Source organism: Mobula birostris, chromosome 10 (genome assembly GCF_030028105.1).
Source record: "Mobula birostris isolate sMobBir1 chromosome 10, sMobBir1.hap1, whole genome shotgun sequence".
Taxonomy (NCBI): domain Eukaryota; kingdom Metazoa; phylum Chordata; class Chondrichthyes; order Myliobatiformes; family Myliobatidae; genus Mobula; species Mobula birostris.
The window spans coordinates 67,139,435-67,161,104 of record NC_092379.1 but is presented as its reverse complement, the minus strand read 5'-3'; the positions used below and the strand labels follow the sequence as shown (position 1 = coordinate 67,161,104).

The following is a 21,670-nucleotide window of genomic DNA, read 5'->3' as shown; positions in this document are numbered from 1 at the left end:
TATGTGTTGTTTTGGGTTTCTAGCATCTGCAGATCTTCTCGTGTTTCTAATTTACAACATAAGCCACCCTCCGGTCTTCCTGTGCATCACCCTTGGTGAACGGTGATTCAAGTGTCCCAGCAATTTCATCCCTGGTTTCAGACAATGTCTTGGGCTGTACTGTGTCATAATAACTATGGAAGCTTTTCAGACAGAATTGATGTGGAGAGTGTACATATATAGTATAGTATAGTCGTAGTATAGTATAGTCATACTTTATTGATCCCAGGGGGATATAGGACAGAGAATATGGCCCATTCTCTGAGCACTGACCTAAACACATGTTCAAATATCTCTATTGCATGTGGAGAATTTGAATTTAGTAAATAATATAGTATTCTTGAGAGAAAGGTTCGGCACATGTTCACTCAGTCTGCCCAGCTGTGTGGTTGGTCTTTCCTTCCCTCTGAAGTGGCTTCACAAACCATACAGGAGCTGTCCAAGATGAGAGAGACATGCAGGAAAACACTGGGAAGAACTTACAAGGAGGAGAGAGAGAGAGAGAGAGAGGTTGGAGGATTGGGGTAAGGCAAGAGAAGGATATTGGAGAGATAAGCAAGTGAGGTCAGTGCATGCTTTAGGAACACAACAAGGCAGATTACATGTTCTGTAAATCAGGAAGTGAAACATTTTTATGTTATAACAGGAAGGAGAGGTGATGTTACATAAAGTCAATGTTCAGGGATAGGATGCCCCAAGATTCTTGCTGCTCTGTTCAAACCCAAGGTCAAGGCCAAGGCCAAATATATTCTGGAGTGGAGAATAACAAGTATGTTTCCGTTGAGCCCATCTTTGTTAGATTCATCAGCCAAGTTCTGCCAGTGGTGTGAAGAAGTTGTTTTATCGTTCACCTTCAGGAATGAATAGGAATAAACATGCAGGGCTCTGAAGAGAGGGGTAGGTAGTGGGACCGGCTGAATTGCTCACATGGCCAGATAGCCTCCTTTGGTGATGTAATGCAAGCTTGGCTCTGCTAATGATGATCTTAAATGCCAACTGTGAAGTTCCTGACAACGTTAACAACATTTTGTATATCAAGTTTGCTCTTCTCAAGTGTTTAATACATGTTGAAGTCTTGGCTTGTCTAAACTTGGTACTGCCAAGAAAGTAACTACAAGGATAGGTTGAGTGAGGTAATAATTTGAGATCCAATTCCTTTTTCAACTTGCACCTAACCTTCCGTTAACAGTGGGCTTAGCTCGCAGTTTCTGATGTTTATTGTGGCATGCAAAGCAGCTCTTTGTGCACTATTAACTCCAGATACTCATCCTCACAATGAACAATACTGCCTGTCAGTCTGCACGGTACGTTTTGCATCTGCCTCTCTCTGCATGCTATATCTCGATCTAATAATAATGTTACATTTGCTTAATGAAACTAAATGGCATGTCAAAGTTGAATCCTTGAATTTACACATGACCACTCTGTTGGAAGTTCATTAAAAGCAATTTAACTAAACTTTCAAACTGTTTTGAATTGTGGGAATACTCCATAGTGAGATAAACCAATGAGCAGTGACAATATCTGTCCTTCAGGCTAAACAGGTCAATGTTTCATCACAAATAAGAGTAATGTTAACTTCTTATCAGGAAAGTAGGTTTCTGGAAAAACTGCCACGTTTACTGGTCTCCAGTTAGATTAGATTATGAGGACACTCAGTCCTCATTTATTCTCATTTAGAAATGCATGCATTAAAAAAATGATACAATGTTCCTCCAGAAAGATATCTCAGAAACACAGGACAAACCAAGACTAACTGACAAAACCACATAATTATGGAGGGAGGAGAAGATGGCGGCGCAGTGCAGCGTGCAGCGGCCACTCCGGTGATGAATATCTGTTACCTGTCAAGTAGGGTGCCGTGCACAATCCTGATTTGATGGAGGCAGACGTGAGAGCACGGAGGAACATCTGGTGAAACTTCTGAAATGCTTGTTTCGCTGCCGCTGCTACTGTGCGATCCAGAATCTCCGAAGGGGAAGGCCCCGAGTCCTCGGCTTTGCTTGTTGCTCGGCGGCCGGGGTGGGGTCGAAGCGCTCAGCAGAGATGATGCTCGGTGTCGGAGGGCTGGTCGGAGGCTAGAAGTTTTCGGACGGACTCAGAGTCGACTGCAGTCAGGTGCTCCAATGCATCAGCAAGTTTGCGGCACTTCCGTCTGCGTGAAATGATGGGGCTATCGGGACTTGAGACTTTTTTTTACCGTGCCCATGGTCTGCTCTTTATCAAATTACGGTATTGCTTTGCACTGTTGTAACTATATGTTATAATTATGTGGTTTTGTCAGTTAGTCTTGGTTTGTCCTGTGTTTCTGTGATATCTTTCTGCAGGAACATTGTATCATTTTTAATGCATGCATTTCTAAATGACAATAAACGAGGACTGAGTGTCCTCATAATCTAATTATAACATATATTTACAACAGTGCAAAGCAATACCATAATTTGATAAAGAGCAGACCATGGGCACGGTAAAAAAAATTCTCAAGTCCCGATAGCCCCAACATCTCACGCAGACGGCAGAAGGGAGAAACTCTCCCTGCCATGAACTCCAAGTGCCGCAAACTTGCCGATGCATTGGAGGCGCCCGACCGCAGCCGACTCTGAGTCTGTCCGAAAACTTGGAGCCTTCGACCAGCCCTCCAACACCGAGCACCATTTCTGCCGAGTGCTTTGACCCCGCCCTGGCCGCCGAGCAACAAGCAAAGCCGAGGACTCGGGGCCTTCCCCTCCGGAGATTCTAGATCACACAGTAGCAGTGGCAGCGAAACAGGCATTTCAGAAGCTTCACCAGATGTTCCTCCGTGCTCTCACATCTGTGTCCATCAAATCAGGATTGTGCACGGCACCCTACTTGACAGATAACAGATATCATTCACCGGAGTGGCCGCTACAAGCTGCGTTGCATCACCATCTTCTCCTCCCTCCATAGTGAGGTACCCCAATGAGCAGTGACAATATCTACCTTGGGAATGTGGGATTTCACTGCAGTCCAGAGCTGAACATGGTCTTGAACTGCTTTAATGAGAGAGAGGAACTTAAACCAGCACTGAGAAAAGAGCAGTGTTATACATTCAGGTCTGCATAGTGTGTGACCTCAAGGGGACCGGGACAAGATTGAAGAGGTGTCACTGAAACAGCTTTGTTAGTTCAGTTGATGGGTGGAGTGTCCACTGTCGAGGGTCCTGAACATAGTGTCAACCAGCTTCCTGGGTGTTGTACATCCAAGTGAATGGCAGCTCTTTTAACACATTCCTAAATGAGGCCTTGCAGAAAATGGCAGAGGTTTAGAGGTAGTAAAATAAGAAACATCTCTCAAAATACTCAGACTGTAGCAATCCTTCTAATGGATTCCATGAAGCTTCTAGTCAGTGATGAGATCTTCCACTTGCCCTGTCCTCAAGACTTGCATAGTACTGGTGGTAATGTGGGCCAGGTTATAGAGACTAGTCATCTGATGTTTATCGGGAAAAAGATGCCATGCCCACTAACCACAGGCATTCATTCAGAGTTGTGATCAGAGCTGAATGTAGTCCAGTGGTTCACCAATGAGCCATGACCCATGCACCCCATCAGAAAAGAAAGCTCATCATTAATGCAAAAAGGTGGTTGAACTGAGAATATACCTGGTCAATGTGAATGACCTTTCAGAATTCTACAGGTCACGTATATTCTGAATTACCATGAGCTCAATCCTAAACCAGGAGTCGAGAGTAGGTCAGAATGTTTATGGATCGAACCAACAATGCACATTTGTGGAATATTATTTAAACCTGTGGAATATCACTTCAATCTTTCTCGTGTTTATAAGGCCCAGTTACAGGTCCACCTTCACCTGCCAATCAGGATGAATACCTGATGTCTAATTTAGATTGAAAGAAGGACTTCTGTTTACCTGCCCCAACGTGTGTAATCAAATTTCAGTAAAATAAATATCTGCATCATGTATTTTTATGCCAATGTCCCAAATTTTAGATTTTCTCTTCACTGCCTTTACTCTAATCACTTTTGTTGAGCTTTCCTGCCTTCCGTGCTTGCATTTATAAGAAGCCTTTAAATGCCATGGTTAAGAACCTTTTAAAGGATAACTCTTTGCTCCATGAAGAAGCACTAAGGATTACTTACAGGTATCTGAAGGGACTTGGGCTAATAAATGGCAGAGGGAGTTCAATCCAGATCAGTGTTAAGTGCTGTATTGTGGGAGCACTATTGTGACTAGGATCTTCACTGTAAATGGGACTTTGGAGAGAATCGAGGAACAAAGAGATCCTGGAGTATAAGAGCAGATCCTTGAAGGAGGCAGCCCAAGTGAATAACATGGCTAAAGCTTATGGGATATTGGCCTTCATTAATCAAGGTAATGAATACCGAAGCAGGGAGATTATCTCCAACCTCATAAAATCACTGTTATATGCAGTTCCGGGAACCTCCCTTAGAGTGGCTGCAGAGGAGGTTCAGCAGGATATTGCCGGGGGAGTGATTCAGTTATGATATCAGATTGGAGAAGCTCGGTCTGGTCTCCTTGGAGCAGAGGAAGTTAAGAGGGGATGTGACTCAAGTTTATAAAATAGCAGGATATACATAGGGTAGACAACAGGAAAAATTTCCCCACATGGACAAAATGAGACAGCATAGATCTAGGATAATCAGGAAAACAGTCAGAGCGAATGTAAGTGATCCTTTTTCGTCTAGGAACTGGTAAGTACTGCTCAAGAAACTGGTTGAAGCTGAATTGCTGACATCATTCAGAAAGTTTCTAAGTATGGACTTAGGCATAGAAGGGTTTAGGCCAAATACTGGGAAACGTGATTGGGTGCACGCTGATGAGCTTGTATGTGGTGCATCAAATTGCCTGTTTTTGTGCTACATGACACTGCGATTAATGTTGCATCTGAAAGAATGTTTCTGCAGCAAGGCAGCGATGAACAATGTGTCAACCAAAATCTTTCAGCTCGATCTTCCACACATTTGAACTATGACCTTTCACTTTGCAAGTTGGCAAGCTTCTCTGCTCAGACCGTTCCAAAACAGGAACTACAATAAGAAAAACACACAAAAAATTCTGGTGAACGCAGCAGGCCAGGCAGCATCCATAGGAAGAGGTACAGTCAACGTTTCGGGCCAAGACCTTTCGTCAGGACTAACTGAAAGAAGAGATAGTAAGAGATTTGAAAGTGGGGGTAGGGAGGGGAGATCTGAAATGATAGGAGAAGACAGGAGGGGGAGGGATGGAGCTAAGAGCTGGAAAGTTGATTGGCAAAAGGGATATGAGGCTGGAGAAGGGAGAGGATCATGGTATGGGAGGCCTAGGGAGAAAGAAAGGGGGGGGGCGGGTAAAAACCCAGAGGATGGGCAAGAAGTTATAGTGAGAGGGACAGAGGGAGAAAAAAAGAGAGGGGAAAAAAGGGAAATAAATAAATAAATAAGGGATGGGGTGCGAAGGGGAGGTGGGGCATTAACAGAAGGTAGAGAAGTCAATGTTCATGCCATCAGGTTGGAGGCTACCCAGACGGAATATAAGGTGTTGTTCCTCCAGCCTGAGTGTGGCTTCATCTTGGCAGTAGAGGAGGCCGTAGATAGACATATCAGAGTGGGAATGGGACGTGGAATTAAAATGTGTGGCCACTGGGAGATCCTGCTTTCTCTGGCGGAAAGAGCGTAGGTGTTCAGCGAAACGATCTCCCAGTCTGCGTCGGGTCTTGCCCAATATATAGAAGGCCGCATCGGGAGCACCGGACGCAGTATATCACCCCAGCCAACTCACAAGTGAAGTGTCGCCTCACCTGGAAGGTCTGTCTGGGGCCCTGAATGGTGGTGAGGGAGGAAGTGTAAGGGCATGTGTAGCACTTGTTCCACTTACAAGAATAAGTGCCGGGAGGGAGATCGGTAGGAAGGGATGAGGGGGACGAATGGACAAGGGAGCCCCGTAGGGAGCAATCCCTGCGGAAAGCAGAAAGAGGGGAGGAGGGAAAGATGTGCTTAGTGGTGGGATCCCGTTGGAGGTGGCGGAAGTTACGGAGAATAATATGTTGGACCTGGAGGCTGGTGGGATGGTAGTTAAGGACAAGGGGAACCCTATTCCTAGTGGGGTGGCGGGAGGATGGGGTGAGAGCAGATGTGCATGAAATGGGAGAGATGCGTTTGAGAGCAGAGTTGATAGTGGAGGAAGGGAAGCCCCTTTCTCTAAAAAAAAAGAGGACATCTCCTTTGTCCTGGAATGAAAAGCCTCATCCTGAGAGCAGATGCAGTGGAGACGGAGGAATTGCGAGAAGGGGATGGCATTTTTGCAAGAGACAGGGTGGGAAGAGGAATAGTCCAGGTAGCTGTGAGAGTTCTGGTAGCCTCCAACCTGATGGCATGATCATTGATTTCTCTAACTTCCGTTAATGCCCCACCTCCCCTTCGTACCCCATCCTTTATTTATTTATTTATTTCCTCCTTTTTTCTTCACTCTTTTTTCTGTCCCTCTCACTAGAACTCCTTGCCCATCCTCTGGGTTTTCCTCCCCTCCCCCTTTCTTTCTCCCTAGGCCTCCCGTACCATGATCCTCTCCCTTCTCCAGCCTCATATCCCTTTTGCCAATCAACTTTCCAGCTCTTAGCTCCATCTCTCCCCCTCCTGTCTTCTCCTATCATTTCAGATCTCCCCTCGCCCTCCCACTTTCAAATCTCTTACTATCTCTTCTTTCAGATAGTCCTGACGAAGGGTCTCAGCCCGAAACGTCAACTGTACCTCTTCCTATAGATGCTGCCTGGCCCGCTGCATTCACCAGCATTTTTTATGTGTGTTGCTTTAAATTCCAGCACCTGCAGATTTCCTTGTGTTTGCGTTTTTAAACTACAATAAGAAGTCGCTTTGGAATGTCACCAGACAAGATCTGACACCATGCATCGTGAGCCAACGTTAGCTCAAAGGGAATAGGTTTTAAAGCCTCTTAAAGGAGGAAAAAGACGTTGAGAGGTGTAAAAAGAAAGGCTCTTGAGGGATTGCAGTTGCTGGAATCTGGAGGTACAAATATATGTTGGAGTTCAGCAGGGGAGCAGCATCTGTAGGAGGAAAGGGATTGTCAATGCTTCAGGCCGAAACCCTGCATCAGAGCTATAACAAACTCAGAATTTGATATCTGACTATCAATGAGGGTAGTGAGGAGGAAGGCCAACTAAACACCAAAGTTCTGGGTTGAAGTTTGGATATTTGAAACGGTTGAAGGAAAGTATTGAGTAGGGCAGGGATACAGATATGAAATGATTCTAATCCCATGATTAGAATATTTTTAGTTTGTATCCTGTTTGAACAACTACTGGAACAACCAAAAACATTTTCAATCGGTCTTGTGTAAAGCTGAAAACATAACTATCCAGATAGCAAAGCAGGTGTGAAATTTATGCGGAGGGAAAATGTCTATCATCTTGCCACTCTGAGAAAGCTGTTATAACCAGTGCTGCATCCACCAATGGGATAATTCAGGCTTCAATTGTCATGTGTGTAACACAAAAAAGCGGAAATCATTTCCTTCTTGGTACGATTATGGAACTCCGAGCAGAACACTGTTGTGTTTTCAAATCTGGCTTTGTTTTCAGAAGTATGTGAGCTAGCTGTCTGTACAGTGTGTGATATCGGTGACTTAGTTTTGAATATTCTCTTCCTAGGTGAGAGGGGCTATTCAAAGTGTGAAACTCAGACTTTTTTCAGACTGAGGGGAAGGGTTGGGAAGAGTGACAGTTGAAGGCAAAGTAAGGAAAGCAAATATATGGAGTTGAGATGTAGTTTTGGTCATGATGTACTTGAATAGTGGATTGAGGTCTGACTTGTCCATTTAATATATTTCATTTTCACTGAACTTTCCATGTACCTAAGACCATTACCACACATTACTCAGCTGTTTGCAATGTTGTGAAAGTTATTAACCTTCTGATCTCTCCTTTATTTCAAGCATGCTGGCTTATTATGAAGTGCTGAAGAAATTAATGGGTAAATGCATTCCATAATTTCTGCATCGAGTGTAAGAGTGGCGAGGGAGGGAGCTTTGTAAATACATTTCCAGTAAATTCCCACCCTCACTAAGCACTGTCTTGACTCTCAGCTCCCCAAGTTGCTCATTGTACGCTATGTCCTCCTCAAAACTGTGGCTGATCCTGTCTGCAACCCCAGCTACTCCACTGAACCTTTGGTAGCTACAGCATCCCCCTCCTTGAATAAGATTCAGGTAGTTCTACTGCTGTCACCCTTCATTTAACTGACATGGAAGTTGAGGAATATGCTCAGTACTTGCCAGATGGGCCATGGCAGGCAGGTGTTGGGGAGGTTCCTTTTTGCAGGCCAGCATGCAGCCAATCCCATTCAAGATTGAGAGTGAGCCCCTTTGCAATAATTTGGGGGAGCTAAAGAGCTGATTAAATGTCAGTGACCATCTTGACATTTGACAAAGGATCTTCTTCCTAAACTCTGTTGTAAATGATTATAAACTATGCTATTTCAGCAACTTGTTGATTCCAGCCTGTCTTGGAACTGTGCCTGTTTTCTTTTCTCTCACCCCCGCCCCCTTGTAATTCAAGATGCTGGCAGAAGATGAACTGGTGACGTCCCAGCTGAGGAACTCGCTGCATGTTTTCAGTGCAATCAGTGGAACAGCCAGAGGCCACTCCGCTTTCCCCTCGACACTCTGACACCCACCGCCAAGCAGAGGTGCTGCCCAGTCTTAATGGATCCTTTCCTCACAGAATGGAAAGCAGGGCTGGATTGTCGGGACGGTGTGACTTGAACTTTGAACTTTGCACTGCAGGGCTTCAGACTCCTCCCACGCTGGCTACCCTGCATCCTGATCACCCTCTCAGCCCTCCCTTGTAAGAAAAGTGCTCTTCAATCCACACACCCGGGCCTTACAGGACAGCGCGATGCCTTGCACACTGAAGAGCCTTATCAGGACGTCTGTCTGCACTGGACTTGAGATTTACAGAACTGTGGATTTGAAAATAATTGATTGGGTTGGAACACCAATCCCAAACCGAATATTTAAAGGTGGCCAATTCTTTTCCAAAATGTACAGTATAAAATAGAAATAGTATCTCACATCTGTATGTCAAATTGTCATCTCAAATTGTTGTGTATTTAATTTGTAACTGTGAGTAGCAACACACTGCAATCTATAGTGTACAAAAATCCTTAGATATATTCATTGTTTTATATACAGTATATTTCATATGGAGTTTACTTATTTTTCTGCGAAGGGAGTGAAGCAAAGTTTTGTTACTAATTGAATAACAGGCCATTGAATTTAAATCCCCTCTCAACCTTTCTTGGTGTTGATAGAAATTCTCCTTGGGTGCTTTAATATCTCTGTAGGCTTTGGTCATGTTTGAGGTTGTTGACATGCTGGCAGAGAATTGCCAGGATAAAGTATACCTTGTGAACCACCACTCACTAAAGTTCTTTGCCAGAGGAATTGCCCCTGTTCCCTTTGCCTCGTCAGAGGTTATTGAGTGAATGAGGAACTTGGCCGTTATGCTGTCCTCGGGGAGTGTCCTAGATACAACTCCAGTACTCTGACCTGACCACGTTCTCAGGAAGACTATGTCATAACGGTATCTGAAGCTCTCAAATTGAAGGGAGGACGTTTAAGCATCTGGATGGATTTAGGAAGAAGTGGGGGGAACCCTGCTGTTTATCAAATAGTGCTATGGGGTCTTTCAATTTTATAAGTGTCTACTTATAAAATTCAACAAGGCTGCACCTCCAGCAGTGTACTACTGAACTGCCCCAATCAAAGACTCTCAATCCTCAGGGGTGTGATTGAATCTTTGAAGTGTTGACAATAAGCCAAAGCTGAAACTCAAAACCCTGTCTTATTTTTTGTGTTCTACCCTTTGTTTTCTCTTATTCTTATCAGCCTAGGAAGGTCTGTCTTCTCTGATTTGACAATGATCTATTGGCCATGGGCTAATGTAAGAGTGGTTGTCTGGGACTGATGTATAAACAGTGAAACCAGCAGCCAATTGGTTCTAGGTGAATCTCAAGACAAAAGAACATTGGTGTGTAAAAATGGAAGTGGTTCCAACTATTGCAGATTTTTAACAGTTACACAGTAGGTGAGGCGAAGCAAGTGTAATCTACTTGATTATTGATAACTGAAGTCTTAGCGCTCACTGTTTAAATATTGATAAAAAGAACAGACAATATTGTAGGGTGAGAGGAATAGAGTGAATATGAAAATAGTAAGGACTCCAGCACTACACGTTCAATATGGAAAATCAAATGAAATTCTGAGGTAGACAAATGTTAGGACCCGCAGCAGCACATTTACCCTTTGATCTAGTTTCACACCATTCTGAATCGTGGCTGCATTATCTGTCTCTCTCTACTATCTTACACGATATTCTTACCCAAACAAAGCTTCCCCATCTCAATCTTGTAAACCTATTTGGCTTCAAATACCTGTAACTTTTCTGGAAAAGGAAGATGCAAAATTCTACTGCTTAACTCAACTTCTAACAATGTGACCCTTGCTCAAGGTACTCCCTACTAAGGAAGCTATTTTTCTCCTTGTAATGTTTAAAGATTTAAGTTAAGTACTGTTTAATTTCTTGGCCCAATCCCATAAACTGGCAAATGCAAATCAAAAGCGTACTAGAAATCTGAAAATGTCCTAGACATGAAATGTTAACTGTTTCTCTCTCCACAGGTGCTGCCTGACCTGCTGGTTGTTTCCGGCATTTTCTTTGTTTATTTCATAAACTGATACATGGGGGTCCAGTTGTGTATCTTTCGGGGAAAAATTGATTTTCTCTGTCATCTATGTTCCTTTGGTGACAACGCTTGAGCAGTGCTGCGGCTGTTAGCATTACCACCTCACAGCTTATACAACCCGAATTCAACTCTGATGCCAGTTGCTGTCAGATTCGGGAGATGGCTTGGGCTGATGGGAACAGTGGAGGAATGAGATCTGATGTGTGGGTACGAAGTTCCTACAGGATTTGAACAAGATCGCTTTAGACTTGATGCTTTTCTTGATTAGAGTATCTGAAAATGGAGGCAATTGAATCTTAAAATAAGGGTTAAATATTTGGAGCAGAGATTAGCAGAAATTTCTTCTGCCAAGACAATGGAGTTCTCTACCCAAGAGTGCTGTGGAAGCTCTGTTGCTGAATGTATACATTACAGAGGTTGATGAATTTTTAGATCCTAAGGGAAAAATGTTTGGTAAGGAGAGTGCCATAAGGAACAAGATCAGCCCTGAGGGGCTGAAAGGCCTACCATTGAGTACAAGAGTTGGGAACCCATTGCAAATGTTGGGACATCATTACAGCTGTACAAGACATTGGTGTGACTACACTTGGAATACTTGTGAAATCTGATCCAGTCTTGAGGCATCATCAAGGTGGTGAGAGGCATTGATCATGTGGATAACCGGAGGATTTTTTCCAAGGCTGAAATGGCCAACATGACGGGGCATAGTCTTAAGGTGCTTGGAAGTAGATACAGGAGGGATATCGCAGGCAAGTTTTTCACACAGAGTAGTGGGTACGTGGAATTCACCGCTGGCGACGGTGGTAGAGGCGGATAAAATAGAGTCTTTTAAGAGACTGTCAGATAGGTACATGGAGCTTATAAAAAATGGAGGGCTATGAGGTAGAGAAATTCCAGGCATTTTCTAGAGTAGGTTACATGGCCGGCACAATATTGTGAGGTGAAGAGCCTGTAATGAGCTGTAGATTTCTATGTTCAACTGGGTGAAGGAATTTTGCTGTCACACTGGAAAGGATGCAGGAAAGATTCTCAAGGGTGATACTGGGACTGGAGGGTTTGAGTGAGAAAGAGACAGGATAGGCTGGAGAGTGGTTTCTCATGGATTGTTCAAGTCTTAGGGGTGACCTTAGAGAAGGGGTTCCCAACCCTTTTTATGCCATGGACAAATACCATTAAGCAACGGGGCTGTGGTCCCCAGGTTGGGAACTCATGCCTTAGAGATTTATGAAACAGTGAGGGAGATAGGTAAGGTAACGATCACATCCTTTTGCCAAGGCTGGTAGAGTCTAAAACTAGAGAGTGTAGGCTTAAGATGAGAGGGAAAGATTTAAAGAGGACCTGAGGGCAACGATTTCCTCACTGCAAGTTTCCCCATATAAACCAATGTAGATGTGGCAGTCCATTTTCTTCACAAAGGATGAGAGGGGAAAGATTTGAAAGACACCTGAAGGGGAAATTTTTCCACACAGAGAGCCGTGAGTATGTAAAACAGCCTGGCAGAGAAACGGATTAACGCAGGTACAACTCAGAGTTTAACCGATATTTAGAAAGTTATGTAGATAGGAAAGGTTTAGAGGGACATGGACCAAATGCAGATATATGAAACTAACTCAAGTAGACAAAATTTTCAGCATTGTTGAATTGGGGCAAAGAGCCTGCTTCAATTCTATGACTTTATGTCTATGACTCCTGGTTTTATTTCTTACACTCTGCTATGGAATTGAGTTTGCACTGTTCAAGTACCTATCATTAGTACTTCTCCTCTTCCCCTTGTGAGGAATGTTATCAGGATAACAGAGAACCAGGATACCTGCTCTAGACAATATCCAAATGCCAATGGTATTTGATGGTACGGTCATTCTGTCAAGGGTAGTTCAGAGGCCTGAGTCAATTTTGTAAGGAATGAAGATCAGCAACAGCGTAAGGCGTTGTTCCTCTAGATTATGCCAGACCTCATCCTGGCAGGGAAGAAGAATTAGTGGAAAGAGATCCTGAAATTGGCCTTGGCAGATGAATGTACGATGTCTCTGGTGAAATGGTCATTGCATCATCTAGCGTGGTAACAGGCCCTCTTTTCTGCTGTGCCCATGCTGACCATTAAGTATTTCTTTATACCAAACCCATTTTTTAGCACTTGGTCAGTAGCCTTCTACATCTTGGTGTCTGCCTCCAGTCTTCCAGATTCCAACCATACTCTAGGTGAAAGAAAACACTCTTTCAGATTTTAATAAACCTCTTACTTCATCAATTTAAATGTAAATGGTGAGCAGGCTTTGCCTGTGATGGACTGGGCTGTATCAACTACTTTCTGTAGTCTTTACAATTCCTGGGCACTCATGTTACCATACACCTCACTACTCCCCAACTCTTCCCCCTTTTAACCCCCCCGACACACACCCCTCTGACACACACACCCCTCTGACACACACACCCCTCTGACACACACACCCCCTGACACACACACCCCCCGACACACACCCCTCTGACACACACACCCCTCTGACACACACACCCCTGACACACACACCCCCCGACACACACCCCTCTGACACACACACCCCTCTGACACACACACCCCTCTGACACACACACCCCCCAACACACACCCCTCTGACACACACACCCCTCTGACACACACACCCCCCGACACACACACACCCCTCCGACACACACACCCCTCTCTGACACACACACCCCTCTGACACACCCCAAACTCCCCCTCTAACACCCCCACCCCCTAACCCCTCCAACCCCCATCTAAACCCCCCTCAACCCCTCCCTCCTGCTCCCCTCCCTCTCTGTCTCCACCACTCTATTTCATTCATCCATTCAATGACCTACGGTTCATTAATAGTCCACATTCTCATCTCCCACATAGATCCAGTAGGATCTTTTATACTGATTGCCAGTTGAACTTGTGAGCTTTCATTTTCTTTATTCCTACTTTTATCTTTATGCCTTTACAGCTAATCTAATCATCAGACATCGAACCTGTCAATTTTGACTGGATTCTTGTACTTTATATCATACAAAGAAAGACTTGCTGTTCTAAAATCCTGCTTATATTTATCCTTTTCCAAGCCCCACACACCCATCTTTGCTTTATCATCTTCACTCTTCAAAGCATGCGTGGAATTTACAACTTGTTTTTGCACTTCACTGGTTGCTGACATCTATGAAGAAATTTACAAGTGCAAGGAACGTTGACAGTCAAGAAGCAACATGATTACATAGTGATTCAGGAGAAGATTTTTTTGGTCATTGGATTTTCCATTAATTTATTTACCAGTAGAACCTTAAATCATAAATTTCAGAACCCCATTTGATATTTTCAGCTTTGTTTCTTAATATCTTAATCGTCCATTACATTTTCTCAATATAAATGAAATTTACTTCTACTTTATTCACGATCATTTTGAGTTAAACCAAATAATGTAAAGCTATTTCAAGACACAGCATCGATATAACACATCTTAAAACTGCCCGCTTTGGAGTTGACCTGCTACCAATCACTGAGTGGCAGTACGTGAAGAGAGCTATCTTTTCAATCAGATCTACACTCAAGATTAACAAGACAGAACTTTGCAGCAGTTTTTCAGAGTTGGCTGCAACTAGTCACTGAGCGGGAGTCATCAGAAAGAGCAAATACAAATAACACAAGCAGAGCGGACAGTGTTTGGCCTGGGCTTTGGCGCATCAGGCTTGGGCAGGGTAAAGTATCTGATAAGTTTCTCTTTTTGATTTTAATTCTTCATTCCTCATCTATTTGGGCAGAGTGGTGTAGTGAGAATGGCTCCTGGGCCACTGTTTTGTACGCTGTGTGGGATGTGGGACTTCTGGGAGACCTCCGTTCTCTAAGATAACCACATCTGCACCAGGTGCATTGAGCTGCAGCTCCTCAGACAACGTGTGAAGGAACTGCAGCTGCATCTCGGTGACCTTTGCCTCATACAGGTGAATGGGGAGGGGATAGGTAGGAGCTACACCGAGGTAGTCACCCCGAGGTTGCAGGGGACAGGTAACTGGGTGACTGCCAGGAGAGGGAAGGGAAATGCACAGGCAGTGCAGAGTACACCTGTAGCCACTCCCCTCAATAAGTACACCACTTCAGATACCGTTGAGGGCGATGACCTACCGGGGGGTGGGTGGGAGCCCCAACGGCCAGGTCTCTGACACTGAGTCTGGTGTTGTGGCTCAGAAGAGAAGAGAGGTGAAGAGTACTGCAGTGGTGATAGGAAATTCAGAGGAAAAGAGACAAGATTCTGTGGGTGCGATAGAGACACCCGGATGGTATGTTGCCTCCCAGGTTTCAGAGTCAGTGATGTCTTGGATGAGGTCCATGGCATTCTAAAAGGGGAGGGTGAGCAGCCAGAAGTCTTGGTACATATTAGCACCAATGACATAAGTAGAAAAGTTGAGGAGGTCCTGAAGAGATATTTTAGGGAGCTAGATAGAAAGCTGAAAAACAAGACCTCCAGAATAATCATCTCTGGATTGCTGCTCATGCCATGTACCAGAGAGGGTAAGAAAAGGATGATCTAGTAGGTGAAGGCATGGCTGAAGAACTGGTGCAGGGAGCAGGGGTTCAGATTTCAGGATCATTGGGATCTGCTGTGGGGAAGGTACAGCCAGTACAAAGGGGATGGATTACACCTGAACCCAAGAAGGACCAATATCTTTGCAGGCCAGTTTGTTAGAGTTGTTCAGGAGGGATTTGGTAGGAGGGTGGGAACTGGAGTGATAGTGCGGAGGATGAGTTAGCTGGTTTACAAACAGAGGCAGAGTGTAGTTGCTTAACATCCAGGGATTCACATTGTATCGAAAGGACAGGCAGGAAGGCAGAGGGGATGGAGTGGCTCTGCTGGTAAAAAATGAAATCAAACCATCAGAAAGAGGTGACATAAGGTTGGAAGGTTTGGAATTGTTGTGGGTAGAGCTAAGGAAATGCAAACATAAAAAGACCCTGATGTGAGTTATATAGATACCCCATACAGTAGCAAGGATGTAGTCTACAATTTACAATGGGAGATAGAAAATACATGCCAAAAGAGCATGGGGGATTTCAATATGCAGGTAGGTTGAGAAAATCAGGCTGGCTCTGGATCCCAAGGGGGGAAATTCAGGAATGTCTATGAGATGATTTTTAGAAGAGCTCATGGTTGAGCCCACAAGGCGATCATCTATTCTAGATTGGGTGTTGTGTAATGAACTGTAATTGATTAGACAACTTAAGGTAAAGGAACTCTTAAGGGCATGCAACCATAATATGATTGAATTAATCCGGAAATGTGAGAAGGAGAAGCTAAATTCAGATATATCAGTATTACAGTGGGGTAAAGGGAATTACGGAGGCATGAGAGAGAAGCAAGTCAGAATTGGTTAAAAAAGAACACTAGCAGGGCTGATGGCAGAGCAGGAAAGACTGGAATTTCTGGAAGCAATTCAGAAGGCACAGGGTATATACATCTGAAAGAGGAAGAAGTATTACAAAGGCAAATGACACAATTGTGGCTGACAAAGGAAGTCAAAGCCAGCATAAAAGCCAAAGAGATGGCATATAATAGAGCAAAAATTAGTGGGAAGTTAGAGGAATGGGAAGCTTTTAAAAACCAACAGAAGGTAACTAAGAAAGTTACTAAAAAGGAAAAGATGGAATATGAAGATAAGCTAGCCAATAATATTAAAAAGGATACCAAAAGTTTCTTCAGATACATAAAGTTTAAAAGAGACATGAGAGTGGATATAGGACTGTTGGAAAATAATGCTTGAGTGGTAGTAATGGATGACAAGGAAATGGCGGACAAACTGATAATATTTTGCATCAATATTCACTGTTGAAGACATTAACAATATGCCGGAAATCCAAGAGTATCAGGAGTCAGAAGATTGTGAAGTGCCATTAATAGGTGGAAGGTTCATGGGAAACTGAAAGGTCTGAAGGTAGATAAGTCACCTGGACCAGATGGTGTACACCCCAGGTTTCTGAAAGAGGTAGCTAAAGAGACTGTGGAGGCATTAGTAGTGATCTTTCAATAATCAATAGATTCTGGCATGGTTCCAGAGGAATGGAAATTTGCAAATGTCACTCCACTTTTCAAGAAGGGAGAGAGACAGAAGAAAGGAAATTATAGGCCAGTTTTCCTGACCTCAGTGGGTGGGAAGATGTTGGAGTCGATTGTTGAGTATGTGGTTTCAGGGTACTTTGGAGGATCTTGATAAAATAGGCCAAAACCAGCATGGTTTCCATAACGGAAAAATTTTGCCTGATAAATCTGTTGAAATTCTTTAAAGAAACAACAAGCAGGCTAGACAAAGGAGAATCAGTGGTTGTTATGAACTTGGATTTTCAGAAGGCCTTTGATAAGGTGTCATACATGAGGCAGATTAACATCTTTCCATGGTATTACAGGAAAGATACAGGCATGAATAGAGCATTGGCTTATTGACAGAAGGCAAAGTGGGGGAATGAAGGGAGCATTGTTTGGTTGGATGCCAGTGACTAGTGATGTTCCACAGGGGTCCGTGTTTGGACCGCTTCTTTTTATATTATATGTAATGATTTGGATGAAGGAATTGATGGCTTTGTGGCCAAGCTTGCAGATGATAGGAAACAGGTAGAGAGGCAGGTAGTGTTGAAGGAGCAAGAGAGGCTGCAGAAGGACTTAGACGGATTCAGAGAATAGGTAAAGAAGTGGCAGATGGAAATCGTAAAAGGAAGTGTATGGTCATGCACTTTGGTAGAAGAAATAAAAGGGTAGGCTATTTTCTAAATGGAGAAAAAATTCAAAAACCTGTATTGCAAAAGTACTTGTGAGTCCTTGTGCAGGATTAATTTGTAGGTTGAGTCTGTGATGACAAATGTGGTGTTAGCATTTATTTCAAGAGGATTAGAATATAAAAGCAAGCAATGCACTGTTGCGGCTTTATATGGTACCAGTGAGGCCTCACTTGGAGTACTGTAAGCAGTTTTGGGCCCCTTATCTGAGAAAGTATGTGCTGGCATTGGAGAGGGTTCAAAGGAGGTTCACGAAAATGATTCCGGGATTGAAAGGCTCATCATACAAAAGCGTTTGATTGCTCTGGGTCTGTACTCACTGGAATTCAGAAGAATGAGGGGTGAACTCATTGAAATCTATCAAATGTTGAAAGGCCTCAATAGAGTGGATGTTTCCTGTGGAAGGGAAATCTAAGACCAGAGGACACAGCCTTAGAATAGAAGGGTGTCCTTTTAGAATGGAGATGATAGAAGAATTTCTAAATGTCTCCATTTAGAGAAATTTCTTTAGACAGGGAGTAGCAATTCTGTGGAATTCATTGCCACAGGCAGCTGTGGAGGCCAAGTCATTTAAGGCAGAGATCGATAGATTCTTCATTAGTCAGGGCATGAAGGGATACGGGGAGAAGGCAGGAGAGTGGGGCTGAGAGAGAAAATGGATCAACCATGATGAAATGGCAGAACAGATGCAATGGGCCAAATGGCCTAATTCTGCTCCTATATCTGAGGATTTTATATACTGTGTATTTTAGCATTATTCAAATCTCAAACACGATCAACTTTTTTCAGTGGAAGAAATATCTTGGACATTCTTGCTATCCTTTCATGGACACAGCATTTGACTGGATCGAATACTTTTGTGGGTTTGTCTGATCTCACTACACTCCTTTTGACCATTGTGTCCATGTCCCAAAGCTATCCAACTGCACAGCATCTAAACAATCACCTGGCTCTTCAAATACATCTCCAGCTATGATTTGTTATACAGTCATACAACAGGCCCTTTGGCCCATTGACTCAGTGCTAACCATCATGTACCCGCCTACACTAATCCCATCTTGTTATCGCCACATTTCCCCCAGAGTCTACCGTTCATCCCCACACATTCATCCATTGACCAATCGACTGTGGGATGGTTCAGTTTAATATCAGAGAATGTATACAATATACAACCTGAAACTATTTTTCTTCACAAACATCCACAAAAACGGAGAAGAGTCCAAAAAAATGAATGACAGTTAAAATATTAGAACCCCAAACACCCCCTGCTCCCCCTTTCCAGGCACAAGCAGCAGCAAGGGAATGACTCCCCCCAACCCCGGCCAGCAAAAAAAGCATCAGTGCCCTCCACTAAGTACTCAAGCGTGCAGCAAAGCATCAATAAAGACACAAACTTGCAGAACCACAAAGACTGCATATTCACCCAGTAATTTGACATACCACAGGCTCTCTCTCCCGAATAATGGAAAAAGAGATGTCCCTGTTTCGCAGCAAGAGGGGAGACATAACAAACAACTCACTGATTTACGATGTTAAAAGTCTATTGCCTCACTTGTTCTGAGCTCTGTGCCCAGAGAGTCAGCCCCAAGGCATATCTCTCGGGAAACAACCCACGGCAGCAACCCCGCTGCTACCAAAGTTCCACGTTCTCCCACAATGCTTCAGTCGGGAGCACCGGCCCAGAATCAGCACATCTCCAGAGCCACGGAAATCCGGCACCCTGAAGGCACGCTTGTCTTCCAGGCCGCGTCTTTCGGATATCAAAAAGCGGCCAGTCCTGGGGCCCTGAGAGCAGGTCCCATTTCCACAAAGAACTGAAGTCAGGGTCTAACTCCAGGTCAGGGTCTTCAAAAGAACCTTGAAAAGGATATAGGGAGATATCAAAGATGTCAAAAGACCTGAATTTCTTGCTCTTTGCAGACATCCACAAAAACAGAAGACAACCCTAAAGAATGAATGACAAAAAAGTTAGAACCCCAAAGTATCCACTCTCCCCCACGCACAACAACAACAAAGCATCAACCCTCCCCCACTTATTTTGCACCACCACCCACCAAGCAAGCAGTTGCAAAGTCCCCCGTGAGAGGCCATGATTTTCAGTCCAACAAAAACTATTGTTCACCTGACAGTTCGACACACCACACTTTCTCCCCATCTCCCCCCCATCTCCCCCCCATCTCCCCCCCATCTCCCCCCCATCTCCCCCCCATCTCTCCCCCCATCTCTCCCCCCATCTCTCCCCCCATCTCTCCCCATCTCTCCCCATCTCTCCCCATCTCTCTCCCCATCTCTCTCCCCATCTCTCTCCCCATCTCTCCCCCCCATCTCTCCCCCCATCTCCCCCATCTCTCCCCCCATCTCTCCCCCCATCTCTCCCCCCATCTCTCCCCCCATCTCTCCCCCATCTCTCTCCCCCATCTCTCCCCCCATCTCTCTCCCCCATCTCTCCCCCCATCTCTCCCCCCATCTCTCCCCCCTCTCTCCCCCCATCTCTCCCCCATCTCTCCCCCCATCTCTCTCTCCCCATCTCTCCCCCATCTCTCCCCCCATCTCTCTCCCCCCATCTCTCTCTCTCCCCATCTCCCTCCCCATCTCTCTCCCCTCTCTCCCCCCCACTCCCCCTCTCCCCCTCTCCCCCTCACTACCCCTCACTCCCCCCACCATCCCCTCACTCCCCCACCATCCCCTCTCCCCCTCACCCTGCCTTGCTCCCCTCACTTCCCCCCTCCCCCTCACTCCCCGCCTCGCTCCCCTCTCCCTCCCATCTCGACAGAACTGTTGCCTTTCACAAAGAGAGGGGAGACCAACAAAATGAAACATCTCACCGATTATGATGTTACAATCTACCATGTCGCTTTTATTCAGAGTTTATCTGACTCGAGAATCAGCAGCAAACTCTCCCACACCACCAAGAAGAAGAGAGAGCAATCACCCAAATACAGAGGCGTCTGACGGGCTCATCTTTTGGCGCAATGCAATGTTCCATTGTGCTGCAACGCCTCGGTCAGCGACATGGGAATGGTTTGGTCCGTCCACAGGGCTGCGGGGGCCTCACCCGGAAGGAGCTGGTCTTCCATGCCATATCCTGGAGATACTGAAAACAGCTAGTCAGTGAGCTCTGGGAGTGGGAACCATCACCGTAGTGAAACACAGTTTGAGTGCGGCTGTAGATCATGGAATCCGACAGAACCCCTTCCGCCTTGAAAAGGGAAAGAGAGGCATTAAAGATGAGAAATTAAATTCTTTCACAGATGAGCTCGAAGGAACTGCCCCCTGGAGGAGGAAACTGGAGCATGTGAGGAAACCCACGCAGACATAGGGAACGTGAAAACTCCACCAAGACCGCAGCCGAGGTCTGAACCAATCCCTGTTCGTGGGATTTTGGCATCTCAATCACCTGTAAATTTTGATTGTGTCTGAATTTCAACATTTATATTCCATATAAACAGCCACCTCAGCATCAGCAGAATTGGAGTAGAGGCAAGTCAGCCCCATCTTGGGCTGAAGAGGCTGCTTTGGCAAGTGTAAAGTCTGTTTGGACAGAATCTTATCAACCACTGTTACTTCATTAGAGCCTTCAATTATTTTAGTCAAACACAGTCTGTTCTTTACAAATATGTTTCCTTTCACTAAAGGAAGCCTCTCCAACTGCATACCAATTGTTTCGCTGACAGATTTTTAGTAAAATTTTACCACTTTTAATTTTCAACTGACTGCTATGTGATTGCCAGTTCTCACATCCTTTCTTGAGTAACATTAGTTATTTTCCAAACTTCTAGCACTTCCCCCATATCTGAAGACTATTTCATGGGTATGACACATCCTTTCACTTCTGCTATTGGTGGTACAATTGCACAGTAGGTAGCTCCAGTGACCTGGGGTTGATCCTGACCTGAGGCTCTGGCTGTGTGCAGTTTGCTCGTTGGCCTGTCACTGCCTGGCTTTTCACAGGTGACCCCAGTTCATTCCCGCGTCCCAAACATTTGCTGGTAGGCCTGTCTACTATAAGGTGCCCCAGTGTATAAAGGTGGAGTATTAATAGGATTGTGAGAGAAAATAGGTCAGGGAAAATGAGGGAGGGAATGAGATTGATGGGATTACTCTGAGATGTAGTTTG

The 21,670-nt window shown here is 44.6% G+C and overlaps 1 protein-coding gene across 2 annotated transcripts in view; it reads left to right on the top strand.

The window, feature by feature from the left end:
* The window catches only part of dock11 (dedicator of cytokinesis 11), a 325,211-nt gene extending 311,932 nt beyond the window's left edge, over window positions 1-13,279 (top strand). The window contains exon 53 of one of the 2 annotated variants that reach the window (XM_072270403.1): window positions 8,591-13,279. In XM_072270403.1, coding sequence (XP_072126504.1) covers window positions 8,591-8,701 — 111 coding nt within the window. In that variant the 3' untranslated portion in view covers window positions 8,702-13,279. The remainder of the gene's footprint in view (window positions 1-8,590) is intronic. The other variant, XM_072270404.1, reaches the window with a different exon arrangement.
* The last annotated feature ends 8,391 nt before the right edge of the window (window positions 13,280-21,670 follow it).